This window comes from Eleginops maclovinus, chromosome 17, assembly GCF_036324505.1.
Source record: "Eleginops maclovinus isolate JMC-PN-2008 ecotype Puerto Natales chromosome 17, JC_Emac_rtc_rv5, whole genome shotgun sequence".
In the NCBI taxonomy this organism is placed as follows: Eukaryota; Metazoa; Chordata; class Actinopteri; order Perciformes; family Eleginopidae; genus Eleginops; species Eleginops maclovinus.
Genome location: NC_086365.1, coordinates 4,313,739 through 4,335,597, shown reverse-complemented (window position 1 = coordinate 4,335,597; position 21,859 = coordinate 4,313,739). Strand labels below are relative to the sequence as shown.

The 21,859-nt window shown below is 39.0% G+C and overlaps 1 protein-coding gene across 2 annotated transcripts in view; it reads right to left on the bottom strand.

Annotated features, from left to right (window-relative positions):
- The window catches only part of cacna2d1a (calcium channel, voltage-dependent, alpha 2/delta subunit 1a), a 98,950-nt gene that overhangs the window by 62,514 nt on the left and 14,577 nt on the right, over positions 1–21,859 (bottom strand). For both annotated transcript variants that reach the window (XM_063905529.1, XM_063905528.1), the window contains exons 2-3: positions 9,746–9,827; positions 7,183–7,299 (exon numbers count right to left, since the gene is read on the bottom strand). In XM_063905529.1, the coding sequence (XP_063761599.1) occupies positions 7,183–7,299; positions 9,746–9,805 (177 nt within the window). In that variant the 5' untranslated portion in view covers positions 9,806–9,827. The remainder of the gene's footprint in view (positions 1–7,182; positions 7,300–9,745; positions 9,828–21,859) is intronic.

The window sequence follows — 21,859 nt, the reverse complement described above, 5'->3', positions numbered from 1 at the left end:
ATTTCAATATAAAAGTAACCTGATTCTTGTCTTTTGGATTACCTCAATATCAAATGCAATGCAAATAAATACAGAAAATGAATCTCAATAGGATGTTGTTACTTATATTATGTAAGACAACAGAACAATGTGAATGTATAAAAAAAGAAACTAAGATATTTAGTATCATAAATGTGTCCTCTTAAATTATAAGCTTTGCCCCCAGAACAGTAAAGTTCAATACATTATTTAAAAACAAAGAGTATTTCACTTTATTAAAGCAAGTGTCCACAAAATGCAGTTGAAAAAAGTATGTAACATATATAAGAATAAAAGTAGCCTAAATGAAAACCAAAACATATCTTTATTTTCACATGTTTTGTAATGCTGTAATAGAAATCCCTATTTTCAAAAACTGTAGGGAATACAGTTACCTTTACAATTATTGATCGGTCTGATACTCACTGATACTCCTGTTTGCTAAAAAAAAAAAATTGCGAGCCAGAAACTAGTGAAAACATCTCAGCATATTGGAATTGCTTTCTCTTATCCATTCTTCTTTTTCATTCTAAATGAGCATATCCGGAGATCTGCCTTTGTCACTGTGGGAAGAGAAATGACCTATTCCACTGGGGGAAGTTAACCACAGGGCCCTTAAGGGCATTGGCTAAGAGGAACGGTTCAATAATTGATGAGAACAAAGTCAGGAAGGCGGAGGGGGTTTAAAAATTAGAGAGATGTCCTGTCAAGGCAGGTTAAAAAAAGAAGCTGAGGTTAATGTAATGAACACATGGACTTTAGGGGTTTAGGAGTGTGCAATATTTACTCAATATATATCAACAGGTCACAGCTACATCACGGAGGCAATTTGAGCGCACAGTGCAGTGAAATGAAAAAGTGTGTGCTGTGGTGAGCTTTCGGTCAGTTTCTTAAGAGTTTTCCCGACGGATGTGGGTGATGCATCATTCCTTCTCAAATGACGTTCTGTGAGAGGACGCTTGGTACAACTTCTATTTGCAGGTTATTCCTTTCACTTTCAAATATGGCTGGTAAAGTCACAATGCATTCGGTTTGCATTTAGACCTTAAAATAAAATTGATTTCTCTTTATCCAGTTTGTATATCCAGATACTAGTATGGTTGAAGTTGTGTTTTTGCAAATAAAGTGGCATGTGCAGAAAACAGTCTGAAGCAAGATAATGTCTCAGTACAGTGCAGTCTGGTTGCTTTAATCTATGGTAAAGGGTGTATTTATAAAGGGAAAAAAAACATGCTGGTTTATTTTTAACACACTCTGAAGCATTACAGCTATAATGACAATGGCCCAAGGGGCAAGAATAAGTATGTTGCTGTGACATGCAAGATAAAATGGAGGGGGTCACATTTTAAAGCAAAACATTTCCTTACTTCTAGAAGAATTCATCATCATCCATGTTCAAACTGTGCCACACACACACCCAAAAAAGGAAGAAATTAGAAAGGACAGAAAGGGAGAACAGGGGAAAACAGGGCAAGGCAAAAATGGGAAAATAGGGATACGGAGTGACAGAATCAGGGTGAAGTTATGGGAAGGGAAGTTAAGAGGGAGTTACGAGCAAAGGAAAAAACTAAATACAGACAGACTTCTGCAATAAGTCCCCTCTACTGCATCTGGTGCTATGATAATGTAAAAATACAAATCAAGATGGTAGTTTTAGCCGAAGGACAGGGTTGGAGGGAAGAATGGCAGAACTAAGACAGTACTATAGGAAAAACATACCATTTGAGTCAAGAATGGAGAGAGGTGATTAAAGGGATGTGAACTAAGGCTTAGACAGAGGTGTTAACACTTGAATGAGTGTGCATACAGATATTAAGTCTGGCCACAAGTGTAGCCCGGGTGTGTGGGAATATTCTTCAGTGCTGTGTCAGCAGTGAAACTAAGCAGCATCAGCAGCCGGTGTAAGACTGTGACTCATCTTCTGAAGTATTAAAGAGATCTGGTAGCAACTCCCATTGTGGAATACACACACATCGATATTTCCTTTTGTCAAAAATGAAATAATCAGCTACAAAACAACTTCTTTTTTTCTGAGGTAAAAAGTTTAGCAGTTTCTTGGCACTGCAGTAGTTTCTTTCCTATCGGGAACTTCAGCTTCACTTGACATCCTTTTAAGGAGAACTCACACTCAATGCACAGTGCTGTGGCGTAACATGAAAGAGGCAGATTCTTTGACGCCCGTGAGTAGCTCCAAACAAAGAAGAATCCCCGTCAGATCACCAGCACTTTGAGTACATTAACATGAAATGGTTAAAAGAAGAAGCTATACCTTAACATATTTTCATGCTGTAAAAGGGGGACATCAGATCTAACCCCGCTCTCATCACGTGAAGACTAAACAGCAAAACAATCCTTTAAGGTACCCAGACAAATATGGGAGATATATATTCGTATTTGCAGGACATCTTTGATGGATTGGAGGCTGAACTGAAAGCAGGCAGAGTGCAATGTCACATCGATATTAAAACGCACCAATTATGGGCTTTGTGGAGGAAGAATAAAAATAGTAAAAGCTAAAACAGAGCCACTTATTAAGGGTGATGCCTTATCGAGGTATGTGGATTTTACTAAAGAGAATAGAATGTGTGTCAATATCTGCAGCAATAAATGTAATATACAGACACCAGATAATTATAGAACAAACAATATAAATGGCATAGACAAACTGAAATTGTTATAATTATTCAATTATAAACACATTTGTAAACTGAAAAACATTCATTTACTGATGTGATACTGGTTTTTAGCATGACACTCTAAACCCCACAGATATCCCTCGGCATTAGATGGTTCTTAAGCTCGTCTTAATACTTTCATTGCTGTTACCTCATGATACGGTACAAGTGCTTAGCAAATGTATTAATCTAACTATTGGAATTTAATTCCTTTTCATATATATTTTATCAGGTTTGTACAACCCTCCAAATGTTGCACAATGTACACAAAGCTACCTCTTATATCTGTACAGCTTTCCACTTGTCATACCAATACTGCGTACTTTGTATTTTATTTTTACGGGTACATCTATATTTCATGTTATTGTTGCTGCATTTTAATTTGAATCTCAGTATTTCATTTTTGGGTCCTTCTCTTATAACTGAACTTTTGTGTTTATGTATGCACCATACACACCAAGGTAAATTCCTTGTATGTGTTAACCTTCTTAGCAATAAACCTATTTCTGATTCTGACTCATGCACACAATATGTAAGTTTGATAAAGCCTGTAAGGGTTGTTGCAGTGTGTTATTTTTCCTACAGTTGCCAGTTCTAACACCTTGCATTGAACAGCTGAGAAACTCTTGTCTTGTGCCCAACCCAAGACAGAGTTAGACCCCGCCGTGATTATATTAATAAACCTGATCTATTCTTTGCCATACCATTTTTAAAAAAAAGATCTGTCTCCCTGTAAGTAGCCACAGCTGCCAACATCTGAGAGATTACATGTCAAGGGAGCACAGAGATGAAACGCAAAGACTGAGTGGAGGCGACAGCATGGGCAGATGTCAGATTGACAGGCAGCAAATCCAAGCAGGCCCCTGATTAAGTTAATGACAGCAGCCATCATTCTAAATGGGATTGTGTTTCCCGACAATTGCTGGCAAACACACATACAAAAACACACACAAACAAACAAACACTTGTAAAGCATAGCCAGAGAGACACGTTGCCCTGGTGTAAAGAGAAATGCCACCAGTGAGCGATGCGGTGTCTATCCTGTTTATTTCAAGCACAACACTGTACAGCTGCAGGGGGTGCGAATATCAAAGCAGACCATTTCAGAGAGTGGTAAAGTGCTCTAGCATGATGTCTTACAACAGTGATCTATTTTCAATATAGTTACATCATGATGGTACTCCAAAAGAAAGCAAAAGAGGTGAAAAGCAGCCTAATTTGTTGTGCAAATTAGTTGCATTTTTACCAAGAGGTGCAATAGACTGGAGAAATTGGTCCCATTACTCATCAAAACAAAAGCTGTACCTCGCTGCATTGCTTTAAAAAACACCTGAAAAATCATTTGACCCTGTATGATTCCTGCTTTTCATTTTCACAACAGTGTTATTTTATTAAAATGATAAGTATGGTAAATGTTGTTCCTAAAAATTGTTTTTAATTTAACCAATGCATGTATATTATTTGTTAAACAAAATTGGGATTTATTTTAGTTTGTCATTTGTTATGTTTGTGTATTATAAAATTATGCAAAACCATTAAATGAATTAAATAGCAGCCATTGTTATGCTCTTATTCACACCTGCACTTTTCCTGCTTTAGCAAATTCAAACTGTTTGCTGTGAAAAGGTCTTAAAAGGGCAGTATTTGTTTAGGTGGCTGTCATGGTTTACCGTTTCTGTTGCTTCAATACCAAATGGGTTTCCTGTTATTCACTTACTTCTCTTGCTGTCGGATTCCATGATCAAGTCATCATTGTATAATTACGATAGATGGGGCAAGTTCAAGGAAAATGGGTCCACCAAAAATGCCATTAGCTGTATTTAATCACAACATACCTAGAATTCTAAAATTAAAAGGTGGACATGTGTTTTATGCTCATACAGCGCACAGCAGCGCTGTGAGAACAAAAAGAGAGTGCTGCTCGTTGAATTGTGTACTAAAAAGGCTTAATGGATAGGAGGGGGGGGGGGTCTGTAATAGGCTTCTAGTTTTGTGTACGCTGCCTCATGAGAGGTGTGGCTTGGTGCACTCATGGACTTCCAAACACTCTCCCTCTACTCACCATCATTTCAGGCCATTCAATTTATCTCAGATAGAGAGCCATAACCTTTAACACGATCATTTGCCAACATGATCATTGTCATGCTGGTTGTAATCGCCCAAACGGATCAAGGAATAGACAGTTGAAATAGGGAGGAATCAAAAGGCCTGAAGGAAAAAATGCTGATAAGAAAACAAAGAAGGATATTTATGGGGGTGAATCAAAGGGAGGGATTATTTTCTGCACTGAAAAAGTTGCAAGCAAAAATATTACGTTTAAATAAAACATAGTAGGTTCAACTTAACATTATTGCTTTCAATTAATCTAATACAGTTATGTGCAATTTGTAGCCATAAAACATTTAATTAAAGTCTTTAAGTTTCAGTTTTGTCAGTGTGTATTATGACCTTTGTAGAGAAGTATTTGATTAGTTTAGCTCAGATTTGGTACACTACATGGGCTGCAGTAGTCCTTTCCTTCCTTCCATTTCAATTCATGAGTCAGCTAAGTAGTAGACACTATTTATGGTCACTTACATAAATTCATGGCCATAAAGCTGGATCAAATCCACTTCATTATATAGAAGCGGAAATAATGTACTGCAGCTATACCCAGCACCACGGCCTCGCCAATGCTAATGCATTGACGTAAGTAAATATACTTTTCTTCGAGGAATAAGAACATCAGCATATGGTGTTACCTTTTTTTTTTAATCGTCCCTTCCTCCCTCGCTGTTTTCACACTCCCAGTAAAGAGATGCAGTTAACTTGCACAGGTGGAACACACAGCAGATGGTGTTGGTAAAATGTAAGAAATGAGCCTGTAGTTAAACATCTGTACTCCACTGCCATTAATTCACATAGCAGTTGTGATTCTCTCCCAAGGTGCAACACACAACAGCAAGCGCTAATTGTGCCTCATTCCTGGGCAATTATTGGGTTGTAAGAAAAACAAAATGCTTGGCTGGACTGATGGGGTAATCAATGAGAACATAACTATGGCAACAGGCTTTAATTGGATATTTCTGGCTCTCGGAGACCGATTGATTGAGACCAGGAGCGCCTGAAGATCCAAATTTAGCAAACCAAATAGGGTTGTGTTTTAACTAAGGAGTAGTGAAAGGTTGTAAGGATCAAATTAGCATGTTGTCTTTGTTAAGTAGGCATGTAAACAAGACTAAGGAGTTACAGTAACTCTAACTCTGCGGAAGTTTACTTAGCCTGCAAAGTTTAGCATGCTGACGCAATGATAATGTGCTACATCCACCATCTGAGTTTAGCAACTAGCATGTAAACATTGGCTGATTATCAATAAACACAAATGTTAAAATGTAATGTTAATCTATCAACAGTGGAAGCATTCATATCAAAAATAGTGAGAACCTCAGAGTGGCCCTGTAATAATAATAATAATAATAAGTAATAGTCAGACGTTCTGGTAAGGATAAATGCTTTTGGATCCACACATGTCTATACTAAATGTTCTGCCGATTGCTGCGTAGGGGATGATGAGATACAGATAAGTGACCTGCAGTTGGTGCTTAATAAAAGACCGGGGTGTCACCAAAGTAAATTGGCAACATGGTAATCTGGTAGTCAATTAAACTAAAAACAGTTGTCAAGACTTTTCAGTAAAAGACAAAGAGTTCACTGGCTGGTGGTGCTTTCAGTCTGGACCCAAGTAGTGGACCAACCCCACTGATTATCATTGTTATCCCTAGAGCTATTCAGCCAAAATGAATCATTTTCAGTTGCAGCTAACATGTCTACGATTTGTCTGAAGGTTGTATAACATAAACAGATTCAACTTAAGATATGCTGTGTGGTTACACAAGCAAAGGAATACAATCGGACAACCTCAGAGCTCTTCCAAGGTCTTTGAATGACTTTGTCAGACATTCAACAAGAAGAATTCATCCACTTGTGGTTGGCACCGCAAGCAACACTGGAAAATCAAATGAAAGCATTTCCAACTTAGCCTTCAAGCATTTTCTCTCTGTTTGTTCAGAAAGATTACACATGGAAGCAACAGGTATGAATTATGATTTGTTTCAGTGATCTAAAGGAAAGACAACATATTCCTGAAAGTTGAAACTAAACACCATCATCTCCCCAAATGTTATCATTTTTTGTTACATAGCAAACCAGACCGGTAACTTTGAATTAAGTCATCTAGCTGGAGGATGTCGGCTCATGTTAGATCAGTGCACGGCCTGAGGCAGTAGCTGTTTCCAGTGTCCGCTCTGTCGTGAAATGAGGAGGAGCAGATTGTTTCTGTGGGTTTCTGTGGGCTCTGCTAAGAGAGACGCTAGGCCTAGTCTCACAAACACACAAAAAATGCATTTTATGATCCTATCTCAAACAAAAAGTAACAGCTTTCATAACAAAGAAGAAGCAACACCTAAATCCCTCAATTCCCCTCAACACTTTGCTACTTGATCTCACTCACCCTCAGAGCTTGGGAGCGGTTAGCCAGCAGTTTCTCTATATTCCCAGCAGCTGTGGCAACCAGGTTCGTTGCGTTGTTGGTCTCAATGCTGAAGTGAGGTCTGTGTTTATGATATATCTGGGACAACAAAAAGAAAAAACACAAGTATTGATTAGCACAATTTAAACTGGACAAACAACCTTGTGAGGAAGCGCAAATACTCTCTAACATTTGGCTAAGCCCTTTGTTGTAAAGAAAGGTAGGCATTTTCTTTATTCATTAACCATTTTACATAGGCAAATAAATATAGTATGCATTTCAATTAATTTGACTTCTTGAAATTATCTTAAAAAGAAACACAGTCAGGAAAGTGTTTCAGTCCTGGAAGCCATTTTGTGCCAGTGCTCATAGGGGGGCCCTGCCTCCAAAGTACTCGTTATATGTGTTGAGGGAGTAGGAGGAGTCTCAAATGTCATTGGTCAAATAATATGTGATGCAATGTTGGCTGATTCACTTAAATTAGCAGAAATGTTGTATGAATAATGAAAAAATGATGTATGGACTCAGGCCTTGATGAATTTGTTAGATGTAGGTAACAATGTTTATTTCTCTGTTTAACTGTTCACTCTCATTCCAGAGTCGTGACCTGATTCGGCGATTGAATTGTGAAAATGGGCTGTCCGCTATAAATGTGACTGAAAAGAGTGGGCGGGGGGGTAAGATGTTTTCCTTTTGTCGTTGTAAGAACAGGTAATTATTCTGTAAAATATAGTTTTTTAGTTCAAGGCTAAAATAAAATGCCTATTTGAGAAAACGTTGGGATGTTTTATCACCTGCACCTCAACTTAAAACAAAAGTCTTTGCCGGAAAGTTTTTATCAGCTAGAAGGTGTTCTCGGAAAACAGACCTTTATTTAAAAAAGACCACAGGCTGTGTTGGAGGGGGATTGGATTTGTTCAGGTAGTGGTGAGTCAAGGTAATCCTACTCTAAAGAAGGCCAATTTGAAAAATTGATTCTTGAGTTTGAAGGGTTGTCAGACACTACGCCGCTCAGCAGTTCAAGGCTGGTGCCTGGACTCCTGAGCCACCAGGGAACACTATGCAACTACATGCCTTTGATTTGACCATGCTGTAGTTGCTTTGTGTTGCATCAAAATGAGCCAGATTACATTTTTTTGTCAGATGACCCTGCAGTGCCATTGCAGCCGTCCAGTTAAAAAGTGAGGGGTCTGTATGATGATGATATATGGACAGGACGGGGAGGTGAAATCATCCCCAGACTTTTATTTCAACATTTAGTTTTGTAATGACAAACATTAACAGTGGCATGTTTTACCCTAAAACTGACTTTCTTCAAGTTTTCTCAGGCTTCTGATATTTTCCGCATCTACAGAATGACTGTATCTGAGGCTGAGGATGTTTTTCTGCATCTGTGGTCAGCTTCTATTCTTTTCGAGCCCCACTGACCCAGGCACAATAATTTAAAAAAAGGAAGCTACATGTCCACTGATTAAATTGCAATGTCAGGTTATGTAACGACTGTGTTGTGGAATATGTTCCAGCAAAAGAAATAAGACATACAAATGCCAAACATCCAATTATTTAGCAGCCTAGAGGGTTTTTATTATCCGACATTCAAACCACAGAACTGAGGCGCATGCATGTATTTGTCTTCATCCCCCAGGCATCTGGCGGATTTTGTTTTTATTGTAATAGCAATATTAAAGAGTAAAACCCCTGACTTTTAGATTCAATTATAACAACATTTTTCTTATTCTATATTTAAGAAACTTAAGGTGACAATGTTAAGCCATAGATTGGGAGTCCCTTCATTAAAAATAATAGGATTCCCAATGACATAACTGTGCACATAATGTCTACAAATTGTGCATTTGATTGACATTATTAGATGTTTTTTCGTTTGGTGTCCCTGAAAGTATTTGTTTATTTTAGAGCAACAGTTTGAAAGGTTGTGGTTACCAGAAATAATGCCGGATATGTTGATTTGCCATTTCTCTTGACAAGTTGGGCCACCACAAGAAAAAAAACGGTTTTATACCGATTTAAATGATGCTTTAAAGTCGACTCATTTTATTTCTGAAGCCAACAAGGAGCAAAAGTGCAAGATGCATTATGTCAATCAATGTGGATCTATAAAGCCTCTTCTGATTTGTTAGATGTGGGCTCGTATGTGTGTGCTAAGTCTGGCCATCCCTGTTTGGCAGATATCATCTGAGCGTGTACATTGGGCAGGCAGAATGCAATGATTCAGCGGTATGTCTAATGAAAAGCTACTATGTATAGCCTGGTGATGTGTTGTGACAGCTGAGGTCATGCAAGGTTAGCAAGAGTGAGACTGAAACATGGTAATCCTTGTCAATACTGAACCATCGCAGTGGGTTTTAATTTAAGTCTAACTGAAATGAATCATAGAAATTTCTCCTTTAAGCCGCTCTTGATTCATTGATTTTATGAGAATTGGACGGGCATTGATCTTTGACCTTGCCCTTTAAACCATTAAAATCTAATCTTAATAATGTACTTATGCGGGTCTAGAGGCATACAAACAGAAAGTCGTGCTTACCTGTATTAGGTTCTCCATTCCACTGGCTGTGTCTGTCAATGTGATCAACTCTTTTTGCATCTGGTCCACCCATTCCTTTACCCTATAAACACAAAACAATCCATTAGCCAACATATTCTCATTGAAAGCGTAATATTGGCCTATACAGTATACTATACTCCAATCTTGTTCAATTTGAAAACAGCCCATGTGGTCAAAGGCTTTATTGCTTACTATGACAATATGGGGGAAAAAAAAGAAAAAAGGCTGTATAGATTCAGGGAGGGAAAGCATGAAGTAATAATGTATAGCCAAGTGGATACATTGCTCTACTCCACATGATCTGTGCATTAAGGCGAGAGCTATTCATAGTTGTCAGCATGAGAGTATCACATCCTTTGGGGGGAAACTCTGGTTATTGTTTTCTTCTTATTAGAAAGAGGACAGAAAAGGAAAGAGTATGAGACGTAAACACTGATTCATTAAAGTTTAGACTTGGTTTTTCTTTTACATTAACACACTGTGGTATGATCACAACAAATCCGAGACTTCTTTCCTCAAGTAAAAAACACATTTTATTGTGGTTGCATTGCAAAAAAGCTTAAAGTAAGTACAACCAGTAGTACACTGTGACCCCTATGTGAAAGTATCTGAGTCCATGAACATATCTAGACAGTAATTACTACCATGACTAACTAGTTATAAATCAACTTTACGCAGTGTACTGTAACTGCCATAGGGAGTTTGAGGACACTAGTCCCTAAATGGAACTCCTAAAGTTCGGTTCAGTTCAGGTTATGCATGGGTGTGCATGAGTGTACTTGGCGTGTAGGTGAAACCATATCCACCATAGCCCCTCACTGTCAAAACACTAATGAATCTCTTAACTTGGCAGGTGTAAGGTGACCCTACATGCACTTTATAAAGTTATTAACAGTGCCTAAAATGGGCCGGTACACACCAGTACTGAGAACTGGCATTTATTGGGTACTTCCACTTCTTAGTAGGTCTAGGTAGTCAGCCCTAAAAAATGCTTTGCGGCGTTAAGAACCAAGTGTAAATAAATACTTCAGGTTTCAGCTATGAGATGCAGCTAAAATGTTAGCCTGTATGAAGCTAGTACACAGAGCTGCATAGATCAATATGATTTCTGAATGCTGTTTTTATAAGTAAATACTAAATATGCCTTCCAGCACCTATTAAGTTCAAAAGCTGTGCGAAAAACAACTTAGAAAAATGTCACCTTTTGGTTTAGGCTAGCAGTTGTCGTCTGAGAGCTAAGCTAAGCCAAGCTAACAGATTCCAGGCAATAACTTTACATTTATCATAAAGACTTGAGAGTGGTATTCATTTTCTTGTCTCACTCTCAGCAAGAGCATAATATTTTTGGACAGGTCAAACAATTATTTTAATCTGATAGAAACCATTACAATTTACATTTTTAAGTATTTTGGGAAATGTTCAAAAGCAATTAAATAATAATGTTAATGTTTCTGTACTGCTACATCGCAGCTGCTGCTGCTGCTGCTGCTGCTGCTGCTGCTGCTGCTGCTGCTGCTGCTGCTGCTGCTGCTGCTGCTGCTGCTGCTGCTGCTGCAACTGCAAACAGCCGTTGAGAACAATTCAATCTCTTAGTGTAACGGGCTCCTTTATGACAACTGATTAAAAATACATGACACAATCCATAAAGAAAATTACCTTTTCTCCCCCACAGTGCGATTTGACCTAGTCACCTTCCACACTGCTGAGGGGCCTTTGACATATGAACCCTGTCTATGTTATCTTATTTAAAAAATACAGTGTAATGTGAGCAGGGTAAGTTCACGCTGGAAAGCTGGATACAGTATATTTAGCCTTCTCAGAGACAGCTGCTGGTGGCCGAGGGCAGATATAGGATGGGTGTTCTGTCAGCACATTGCTCAACTTCTTTCAACTCCCCCGTCACAACCATGTTCACATGTGCAGTATCCACAGATACACACACATACCGCAGGTTAAGCGAAACTTAGAGGATATAATGACCTACAAATGACTTCAAATCCATCAATAGTCATAATGTCTGCTGACTACTGTACATGAAGCCAACTCCAGGGTTGTGATAAGGTCCACTGACCATAGTAAGCAGCAGGTGTGTGTTAGAGTTGTTATGCATGTGACTTTTTTTAAAAAGCTCCATTGGCCTGAAGCAAGAAGGGTGAGCCATTACAACAGGTGTCTAATGGTGAGCGTGTGTGGGTGTCCAGTTATGCTTCATTAAAGAAGAGATGATCCATGCCACCTCCATTAATAATTCATTATTAAATGTCATATTTACATAAACATGCAACAGCACAGTCTCGTCACATCTACTCTTTAAGGGGTTTAGTGTTGCAGAACAAAACCAAATTAAATTACATTATTAGATAGAGACAGATTTTGTTATGAACTTGCCGACAGTAATTCTGTTTGCAGAGCTCCTTTGTGGAACCCTAATGAGGAGAGGAAAGTCACAATAAAACAGTGCCTAACCAAATAGTAAAAAGAGATTAGTCCCTTTTCTGTCCTGTAGCAGCTTAGAGGTTTTTACATGAGGTCAGCTTGAAATGTACAGTAATAAAACTCCCTGCTAATGGCTGATTCTACTCACTTAGTGCTAGAATTGGGATATCCCTCTGATCTTGGCTTTATAAAATCTCTTGGGTAAAAACAGAAAGGATAAGCAGTGTTCTGATTAGCCACTTCCACAAATAACCCCTTTCCTCCAGTACAGGGCAAACATTCCCTGCATAACATCAGGGTGTGTGGCTTTCTCATAAATGGAGACATATTTTACTGAATGTGTCTGTATTAATAGAAGCAGGCAAAGAAATTGGTCTGTTAATGAGGAAAAGTTGAGAAAAAGTACAAAAGTATTTCATGAGAGAATGGAAACTTGGAGCAGTACATGGAAAAATTAGATAGCATCATTAACCCCTCCCATTATGTCCCCTCTATCGCTCTCTCACTCCCTGTCCTTTGGGGAAATTGAAAAGGGGGGCAGTGTGGGGAGGAAGGAAGCCTCCAAGATGGCTGGTGAACCATGTAAAGCCATACGGATATACAGCGGTTGCAGACTGGGAATGAGAGGAGCCATGTGACACTCAGCCATGTGGGAGACATGCTGGCATTACAGGCGTCTTTGCTCTCACACTTGTCTCATTTACTTATTACTATCAGACATTTATGAAGCAGACTGTTTTTGACAAGGAGTTGTTGAAATACAACTTGTTTTGTTCTTTTTGCCAGTTGTGGTCACTCACTCATCCACTCACTTACTTGAAAGTTTGTAGAAACACAGCCGTCAACAACATCTACATGTGACCATGCACTGTTTAAAGGAACTTACAGTGCCTTCAGTGGGCCGGTACTCACTGAGAACTGGCACTTAGTTCTTATTGGGTACCGCCACTTATTAGTAAGTCTAGGTAGTCAGGTGCCACTTAACCCTAACTTTACAGCGTTAAGAACCAAGAGTAATCAAACACTTCAGGTTTAAGCTATGATATGCAGCTGAAATGAAAGCCTACGAAGACGGTGCACAAAGCTGCTTTCTGAATGCTGCCTCTATATGTGCTGTTAGCTAGGTAATAAATATGTGCCTTCCAGCACCTATAATGCTCAAAAGCTGTGCGTAAAAACAAGGTATTAAATTGTCACTTTCTTTTTTACATTTCCGTTTAGGCTAGCTGTTGCAAAGTTTAACAGACTCCAGGCCAGGACTTTACACTTATCATACAGACTTCACATTTTAAAGTTGATTTCTCATGTTCTAAAATGCTGAAGCTAAGCAAATTCCACAAATAATAATGTACATTTTTCTATATAAACCAACATGTTCCGCACTTTTCGTAATCACATTCCTTTCTTCTTTTACATTTAATTGTTTTTTATTGCTGTTTTTATTTTTTCTAGTAGTTTGTAATAAAACTAACTAAATCAAATGTGTTGACTATGAGTGTGAATTTTCACATTATTTAGGTGGAGGCTTCTGCCTCTCCCTGCACTGTTATCTGTTGTTTGTGTCTTTTTAAATTGTGCAAAAATGAGCCATGAACCAAACTAAAACTAAACATAATCTCCAAATCTATGAATATGTAAAAGAGTCCAGTGTACTGTACTTATAAATCTTCTGCATGTCAAAAACACTGATGATGACTCAACTCAAACCAATGGGGTTTTGCACAAAGAACGATCCCACAATCACTGTGTTGTTCTGTGGAAATTTCTGCTTCTCTGATGATGGATTTTAATGAGCAAAACATCAATTTCACACAGTCAGCCTCCACATCTTAGAGAAGAATGCTTGGCCTGTGAAAACAGCATGAACAACATGTGAATACATAATTTATTCTGGAATGAGTAACCAGTTTACCCATTTTAACAGCATTGTTGGGGTTGAGATATCTCAGGCTCTATTGTTGAATTGACTGCATTCACTATTTATTTTTAATCCGTCCCCTGTATGCCCCACAAAGTTATGGGAATTCCAAACTTAAATATATAAGTCTATAGTCTTAGCAGTGTTGAAGTTCATAACATTGTTTCCTTGAGAAATATGCATTAAAAGAATTGTCAAATAGAAAGTGATATCATAATTCCTCGTACTCTTTTCTGTACCTACTGTGCAGTGCAGACATAAGACAAAAATATGGTATTTGTTTCGGTCTAAATAGTATATTTAGTTTGACAATACAAACATTCCTAAAGATGGAGAAATTGTGTAACTTTAAAAGTAACATTTTGACAAATCAATTCAATTAAATAGTATTTCAGTGGTTGTATTGTTTGTCAAGAGTCTGAAGGAAGGCCCACATGTGCCAGCAGCAGTGAGGCTTGTGTTTGACCATTTGGTGACATTAAGTGCTTCTCTCCCACTGGGTTCCAGCTGGCAGTGGCTCACTGGATAGAAAAAAGGAAATAAAAGTGCTTCTAGATGAGGTAGGTCATTGAGAAATATATGTTTAAGTGGACTACCCAAATGCATCATGTGTTACCACACCCACATTTTCCTGTGCCCAGTTGGAAATAAGCCCTTGTTTTAAACATACACTCACACTTTGGGCCTGGACTGGCTTAATTCTTGTGAGAGTTGAGATGCTGTGATACCTGTCTACCTCAGCATGTTCTTTGCGAGAGTGAAATGTAACTCAGGGTGAATGCAGTACGGATCATCGCGGGTTCACTGACTTTAGAGGGATGGAGACACACTTGGTTGGAGTTAAGACGAACAGATTGTCTGAAAAGAAGGCTCCAAATGCTGAAAACACTGCATTCAAATTTCATTGCGTTCTTTTTTCGTCACAAATGTGCCAGTGGGTCAAGCGGTGTGAAATGATGAGATGCCGATGAGCTGTTTCAATACTCAGACGTAAATGTCAGAAGGTATGCAAGATTTTTACTGCTTAATAAGCTCATTCCTTGACTTCACTCCATGTCTTAATTTGTGCTTGACCCATGAGTGGCTGATGGGTAATCAAATAAGCCCCTACCCCTCTCCTTTGGTCTCCATCCCTCTAATGACTCGAAGAGATGCTGCTTCCTTCAGGGCAGCTGTCACAAGTGTACATGTACATGTCCCTGTCATCGTCTGTATGTAACCAGAGCAGTAGGGCTTCTAGGGGGTGGGGGGGGGTGGGGGGGTGTGAGGTTCTCAGGGTCAAAGGTCACCAGGACAGGTGCCGCTCTTAATGTAATGAGCTGGGTGTGACCCATTTGTGCTAGTGGGTTATACATCCCACCATCAAGAGTGATTGAACACTGCATGACAAAGCACTGGATAACAAAACAGGGTATGAACAATGAGCAGAGGCTAAGACTACACTAAAGCTAACACTAATCAATACACGTTCTAATGTTTGCAGCAGCAGCAGCAGCAGGCAGCTGTGTGAAGCAAAAGAGTTCTAATAACCCACTGTACGCTACATGGCAAGTACACTAACACCAGAAGACAAAGTAAGCCAGTGGCTGGTCAGCATTTCCTGGAGTCAAATAGAGCTGAAAGGAGAGTGTTGGACTTGAATGAATCTGCACTGAATTGTGTGTCAACAAGTTGTAGTAGGTTAGTTGAAAGCAATAATATTAAGTTGAACCTAATATGTTTTTATTTGAATTTAGTATTATTATTTTCAACTAGCCTAATACAGTTATGTGAAATCTGTTGACATAACATTTAATTAAAGTCAACAATTCAGTTTTTTCAGTAAGATTCATGATTCCAACAGGTACAGTTAAAAGGGAAATGTGTCAGCTAGTGTGATTTCTGTGTAATTGCTTATTGAGTGAGAGTATAACTTCTAAATGTGCAAATCATTGACTAACGTCTTTTTCAATCAAAATTGAGAGAGTTCAATACAACGCTAAATTAGATGTGTATAAAACGCATCTTCTTGTACAGTTCTAACTGAACTTAAGAGTTATTTGTCTCGTAAGAGAGGTGACAAAAAAAGAGAAAGACTTTAAAAAGGAACACACTAAACCATCATTAGAAGAAAAACAAATTGTCTCGCTCTGCCAGCTAAAGGCAGTCTGTCCAATCTCAGGGCTGAACGCAGGGAAGTGGACACAATCCAAGAATAGGAAGCATGACTCAGCATTAAAGCACTGCTGTCTTGTCTCTGACTTCATTTACCCCTCTGGCAGAGCTTTGTTGGACTTTGGGGGGGTGTTCATGTTCCCCTCTCCATCTGTTTCAACATTTTAAAACCACAGCCTCTGGCCTTGAACTGTTTATTATACTATTTGCAGGAAGTGACTCGGGAGTGAATATGCTTCAACACTCAAAAACTTTAAATATCAAAGTCTGTCGGGTCCCATTTAGGAAACTATTTAGATTGCTGAAAGGAGAAGTACTTACAGCTGACAATCTGGACGGATAATATTCAAGGATAATTTACAAAATGGGTCTCAATATTATTGTTTTTGCCATCATTCTCTTTGCTATTCATACAGAACACAGTGGAGTGAGAATGAAATCTTCAAATATTTCACTATTCAAACAAATAAAAGCAGCTGTGATATAAAGATGTATGTTCAATGCCAGGAAAGCATCCAAAGCCTTTCAAATAAAATTAAATTTAAGGTTACATGATAACTGAGCATTCTTTGTCCGCTAAGGAAGGTCATGTTATGTGATCAAATGCTCCAGAACAGACCTTTGTTGTGAGTTTTTGTTGAAAACCGAGACTGCGTAATGTAAATACCCATCACATTTTACAGACCTAATAGAAAATAAAATAGAAGGAACCCTTAATCGTCCCACAGATGTGCCTTTCCCACTAAAGCGGTTCCAGGGCCAGTTTGAAGCTAGTGCCCAATTAAGCACCGGTTCTTCCTGTTTCCACTGCAGCGAGGCCGGCTCTTTGCCCCGAAAACTGGTTCTTATCTCGACTGCCTGACTAGAAACAAGAACCAAACCCGTACCTAACTTGGTCTTTCAGGGACTTGAACTACTGATCTTCCAGTTCCCAAGCCAAGTCACAGACTTCAACCCAACAGTCTAAACTATGGTTCTGTTCAAAATTGAAATACCGTTTCAGGCAGTCCCACAGTGCAAATATAAACAAGAACATATAACATAAAAAGATAAGAGCGTAGAAAAAATACAAAAAAAAAAACTAAGTAATATATACATATAAGTAGTGCTTTAGTGCAAAAAATACTTTGTGCAAAGTACATTTTCAGTAGCAGTACATTTTCAGTAGCAGTACATTTTCAGTAGCACGGTGCGATTATGTCTTCATGTTTGTAGAACTAATTATAGACAGTTGACTGCCAGAAATTAATTAAATACCAACGTTGTGATAAAACTGAACAATATTATAGGTATAGAGTAAGCTGACCTTAAACTGTCCTTGTTTTTTTTACCTTTATCTCTATTTAAAGCTTCCATAAAAAAGCTGATAGTCAGGCTGTTACAGGAAATGTGCTTGGTGTTCATGAAAAAACTTTGAATGCGGTTCCCATACGGAGTTCATGGGGAGAATAATTTACCTTTACGTTTTTTCTGCCTAAAAGTACCGGCTTTACTTTCAAACCAAACTTATGTCTATGTTCTTTCTGGAAACATAAGCGAGGGACCTTTAGATAAATACCCTGAGGACTGTGTTCCTATGCTTTGGGCTGTCAAAGAATTGGAACAGCCATAAAAACACTTCTTCACGTCTTGCTGGTTAGCTGGCAGTAGCTTCTTCAACTCCTCTCACCTGAACTGAAATTCGTGGTATAAATTGTGTCACGCCATAGCTGGCATGCCATATTAACAAAAACATCCTGGGAAAAGCACATCAGTTGATTAACCCCAACCTCATTTTATCATTCAGCAGCAGAGGTGTTCAAGTCATTTCTATAGCTTCGAAACAAATGTTTATTTTCTTCTTCCATCGTTTTATACAGGGTGATAAACCTGACACTGTGTAATCACCTACAGCCGAGTGTAAGTCCAGAAAATAAATCCAGCAACATTGGACGCTTCCTCCCTCTGACTGAACCGCAGTAAAGTCTGCTTCACGCCGGCTCCAAGGAACCGGCTCGCCTGTGTGTGAGCAGCCACGAGAATCCGGGGCTCAATATCCAATCTCGGAGTTTCCACTCCAGTGCCCTCTTATCTTGTAAACGTCCACATGTTTTTGTACTCAGAACCCAGTCTCCGGGTCCACATTTGATCTCTTAATACCACCCGAACTGTCAAAGAGAAACCACACTATTTTCTTTTCCTCATCATGTTGTAAAGTCATGGTTTCCAGCAACGGGTGATAGCTGGAAACCTTAAATCCTCCTCTGATAGTAGTAATTTTGGGTTCTAATCAGTGCTTAGAGAGAGACAATTCTGACACCATGGGATGCGGAGGGGATGTTTGAGGATGGCAGGGTGGATGTAATTGAGCCACTGGAAGGATGGCTAATAAGAGCCTTGACAATGAAGTTTCGGATTCTAATAAGCAGCAGGCCTGACAGAGCTTTGTTGAAGACAAACAGTCATTTTCAGCCCCCTTTTTATTTCCTCCTTTCCCTCCTTCTTCATGCTTCTTTCATCCTTCTCAAGTAAATACAATATTGTATTTATTTCCTTGTTTTGTTTGCTTTTTCTGTCGGTTATTCCCTCTTCATTTCTTCTGTGTCTGCTCTTTCCTTCCACCTCTCTCTGACTCGACTCTTGTTGTTGTCGATCAGATTATGTATTTTTTATAGCTTCCATTATCATCTTACAAGCTCCACATAATTAACAGCCTCAGTTGCTTCGTGATGCTTCCCATTTCTTCTCGAAATGAAACCCATAATGCTAGAAATGTCTTTCCTTTGTCCTCCTCCCTTCTCCTGCCTCTCACATGTATCGCCCGGAGCACAAAAGGAGACAAGTGATGATATCTTATCCTTTACTGAGGTCAAGAACACCATAATTGCAGGATTTGTAAATGTCTCTATGCCTCATTATCCTCTATGCCACAATGTTATTGATATTTCTACCTCTCTTCTACCATTTTCCTCTTAGAAATTCAGTCAGAGCCTTTTACAGAGGCCCCCTGCGTGGATCTGAAGAGCCATGTTGAAGTGAAGCCATGACAACAGTATTGTCTGCGGTTTATCAGGCACTTATGTGCGGCTGTATTAGACCTGTGCAGGAGCTGAAAATATATTGTATGATCATTACAAACTGCTGGGATGATGCTGGTGGCAATCATAGACCAATAAAGTAGGTGTGGTGTTACAGGAACTTGATTCCAATGGCATTGATTTATCGGGTGAACTAAGGCCAAAGATACACAGCTTCTATAAACTTGGTTTGCTCAGTCTGAAGCTATGCATTGACCATATAAAAAGACAACAAGCAAGTCCTGTTGACTATACTTTACAACCTCAAATAGTTTACCCAGATCTTCTGCATAAATCGGGCACAAAGAGCCAGCGCACTGGTATATCCGTCAACTCTTCCTTTCAGCTGCTCAGTCCCAGGCTCATTTAAATGAACGGAGAAGGAAAATCTTTCTTGACTTGGAAATTTCACAGCTTTTAGAACATAATGGTTCAAATAAGGGATATTCATGTGTCAGTAATGGGATTTACTTTTTTTAATTAAGTTTGGAAAGTGGAAATAAACCTTTTTGTGTGACTGAACCCAAAGCTGTTAATAGTTTTTGGTTAGACTTGGTTGTATGTCATTTTGCTTATTTTTTGTTAATATCTTTTCATTTTTTGCTGAAAAAAAACAAACTTGATTCATGTACTAATTCTTTCAAAATAATTCCATTCCAAGAAATGTCCGCAAACAAAGTCAGACCAGGCCATTTGGTTATCTACAGTCTGTCCACTATCTGTCCAACATGAGACAGAAAGCCTGGGGTCAGTCTCTATTCCTACCCTTGCCCACGTTTGACCTCACGATGTGGACCCCAGCGAGCCGACTCTGACTCGCCGTCCCCCTAGCGCAGAGTCTGCCTCGTGCACGCCCTCCGTGTCAAACGGCATATACGTCCTGACAGAACTAACAGCTCCCATTGTATCACCAGTCCCAGCAGGTGTCTGCACACATTAAATTGGAGGGAACAGGGCTGTTTTGACACCTGCAAGTGTTTGTACTCGCTGCAGAGCAATCACACCTGCTGGTGACATTCAATCACAACACCAAAGAATGACAGCAGAAACTAATTAATATTATACTCCCTGTGAGCAATCAGGAATATGGGTCAAGTCGAGTCTAAAAAAAGATCTTGGCAAATATTGATAGAGATGTCTAGGATGAAGATATATTGACTGATTTTCAGCAATGTAATTGATCAAAACTACAGGAAGTCTGTAACCGGAAGCTTGAAAAATATGCAGTGTCCTATAAATTGAATCCTGTAGTCTTTCAAGTTTTTCCCCAAAAGTAATACAATCATTTTTTAAATTGTTGATTTTTTCCCCCCTTATGCTCTGCATCTCCCATCTAGCTGTCTTTTTTCCTCTGCTTCGTGTCATTTTGAACTGTGCTCAAATGACTAACCCTCCACATCGCCGTCACCTTCACACTTCCTGAGCAAACTCTCTACCCATCCGTCCATAAATCAACTCTGTCCTCTTGCCTCATGACGCGCACAGAAATCTCTGCCCATGCGCATAAATAGAGGGATAAAAGAGCCTCCTCCCCACAGCTAAAATGTCAAATTAACGTCAATTGAGACGCCTACACAGCAGAGTACTGTTAGCGCTGTGCTGAGTACTAGTCCCCATGATGGCTACATTGTCCGGTGCAGTGTGGCGTCGTCTGGTATGAACAGCTCTTATGTACCAAAACGACTCCATTAAGGGGCTCGAGAGAAGCCATCATGGGTCCACTTTTCTGTCTCTCTCCAAATATTACACATCAGATGGGCTGGCTGTCTCACTAGAGATATTTTAAGCACTTAACGCCTATTTTGTGATTAGGCTAAATTGGCATGCAAACAAAGGAATTCTCGTTATTTACGTTCCCTACTTTAATTTTGGTACAGTACATTTGGAATTAGAACTAGGGCAGGGCTTTGTAGTGAAGCTAGTTTGTAATTTAAATAATATAGAGCAACTAAAAAGAAGTGAATTGGTTGCTGCAGTGCCCGTAACCCCTGTCCAACAATTTTCAGGATTAAAACATTTTTTTAAGAGCAGAAGGTCCAGAGGAAACACTCCCTGTGCCGTGGCAGTCGTTTGCAGAGCAGCCTCAGAAATGCATAAGCATATTTCCCAAAATGTCAAACCACTCTTCCACGTCATGTCTTTCTTTAGATGGATATAGATTGATGATATAAAACGCTTGAGTGGTCATGTGAAGATGTATACTTTTGACAAGGCGTGTTGTATTTAAATGTTCATATTGGTTTTCTTCGGTATGCCTTATTTATAGCCTTTGGTTGCATTTGTTTTCAACAGGTTATAAAACGGACGTTATGAACCTGAAGTTTATGTAAACTTAGAGAAGACACAAAAACCTGGAATGCCAACAGAGGTAACTATTAGTTATATACAACATTCTCTCCTTTATTTACTACTTTTTTTAAATCTTATTTTCTATTTTGCTTCTGCGTTTGAATTGTTGTACAGGGCTTTACTTTACTGATGATTGACCATTTTGATAGGCTGTCTTAATGTCCCTTAATACCTGAAAAG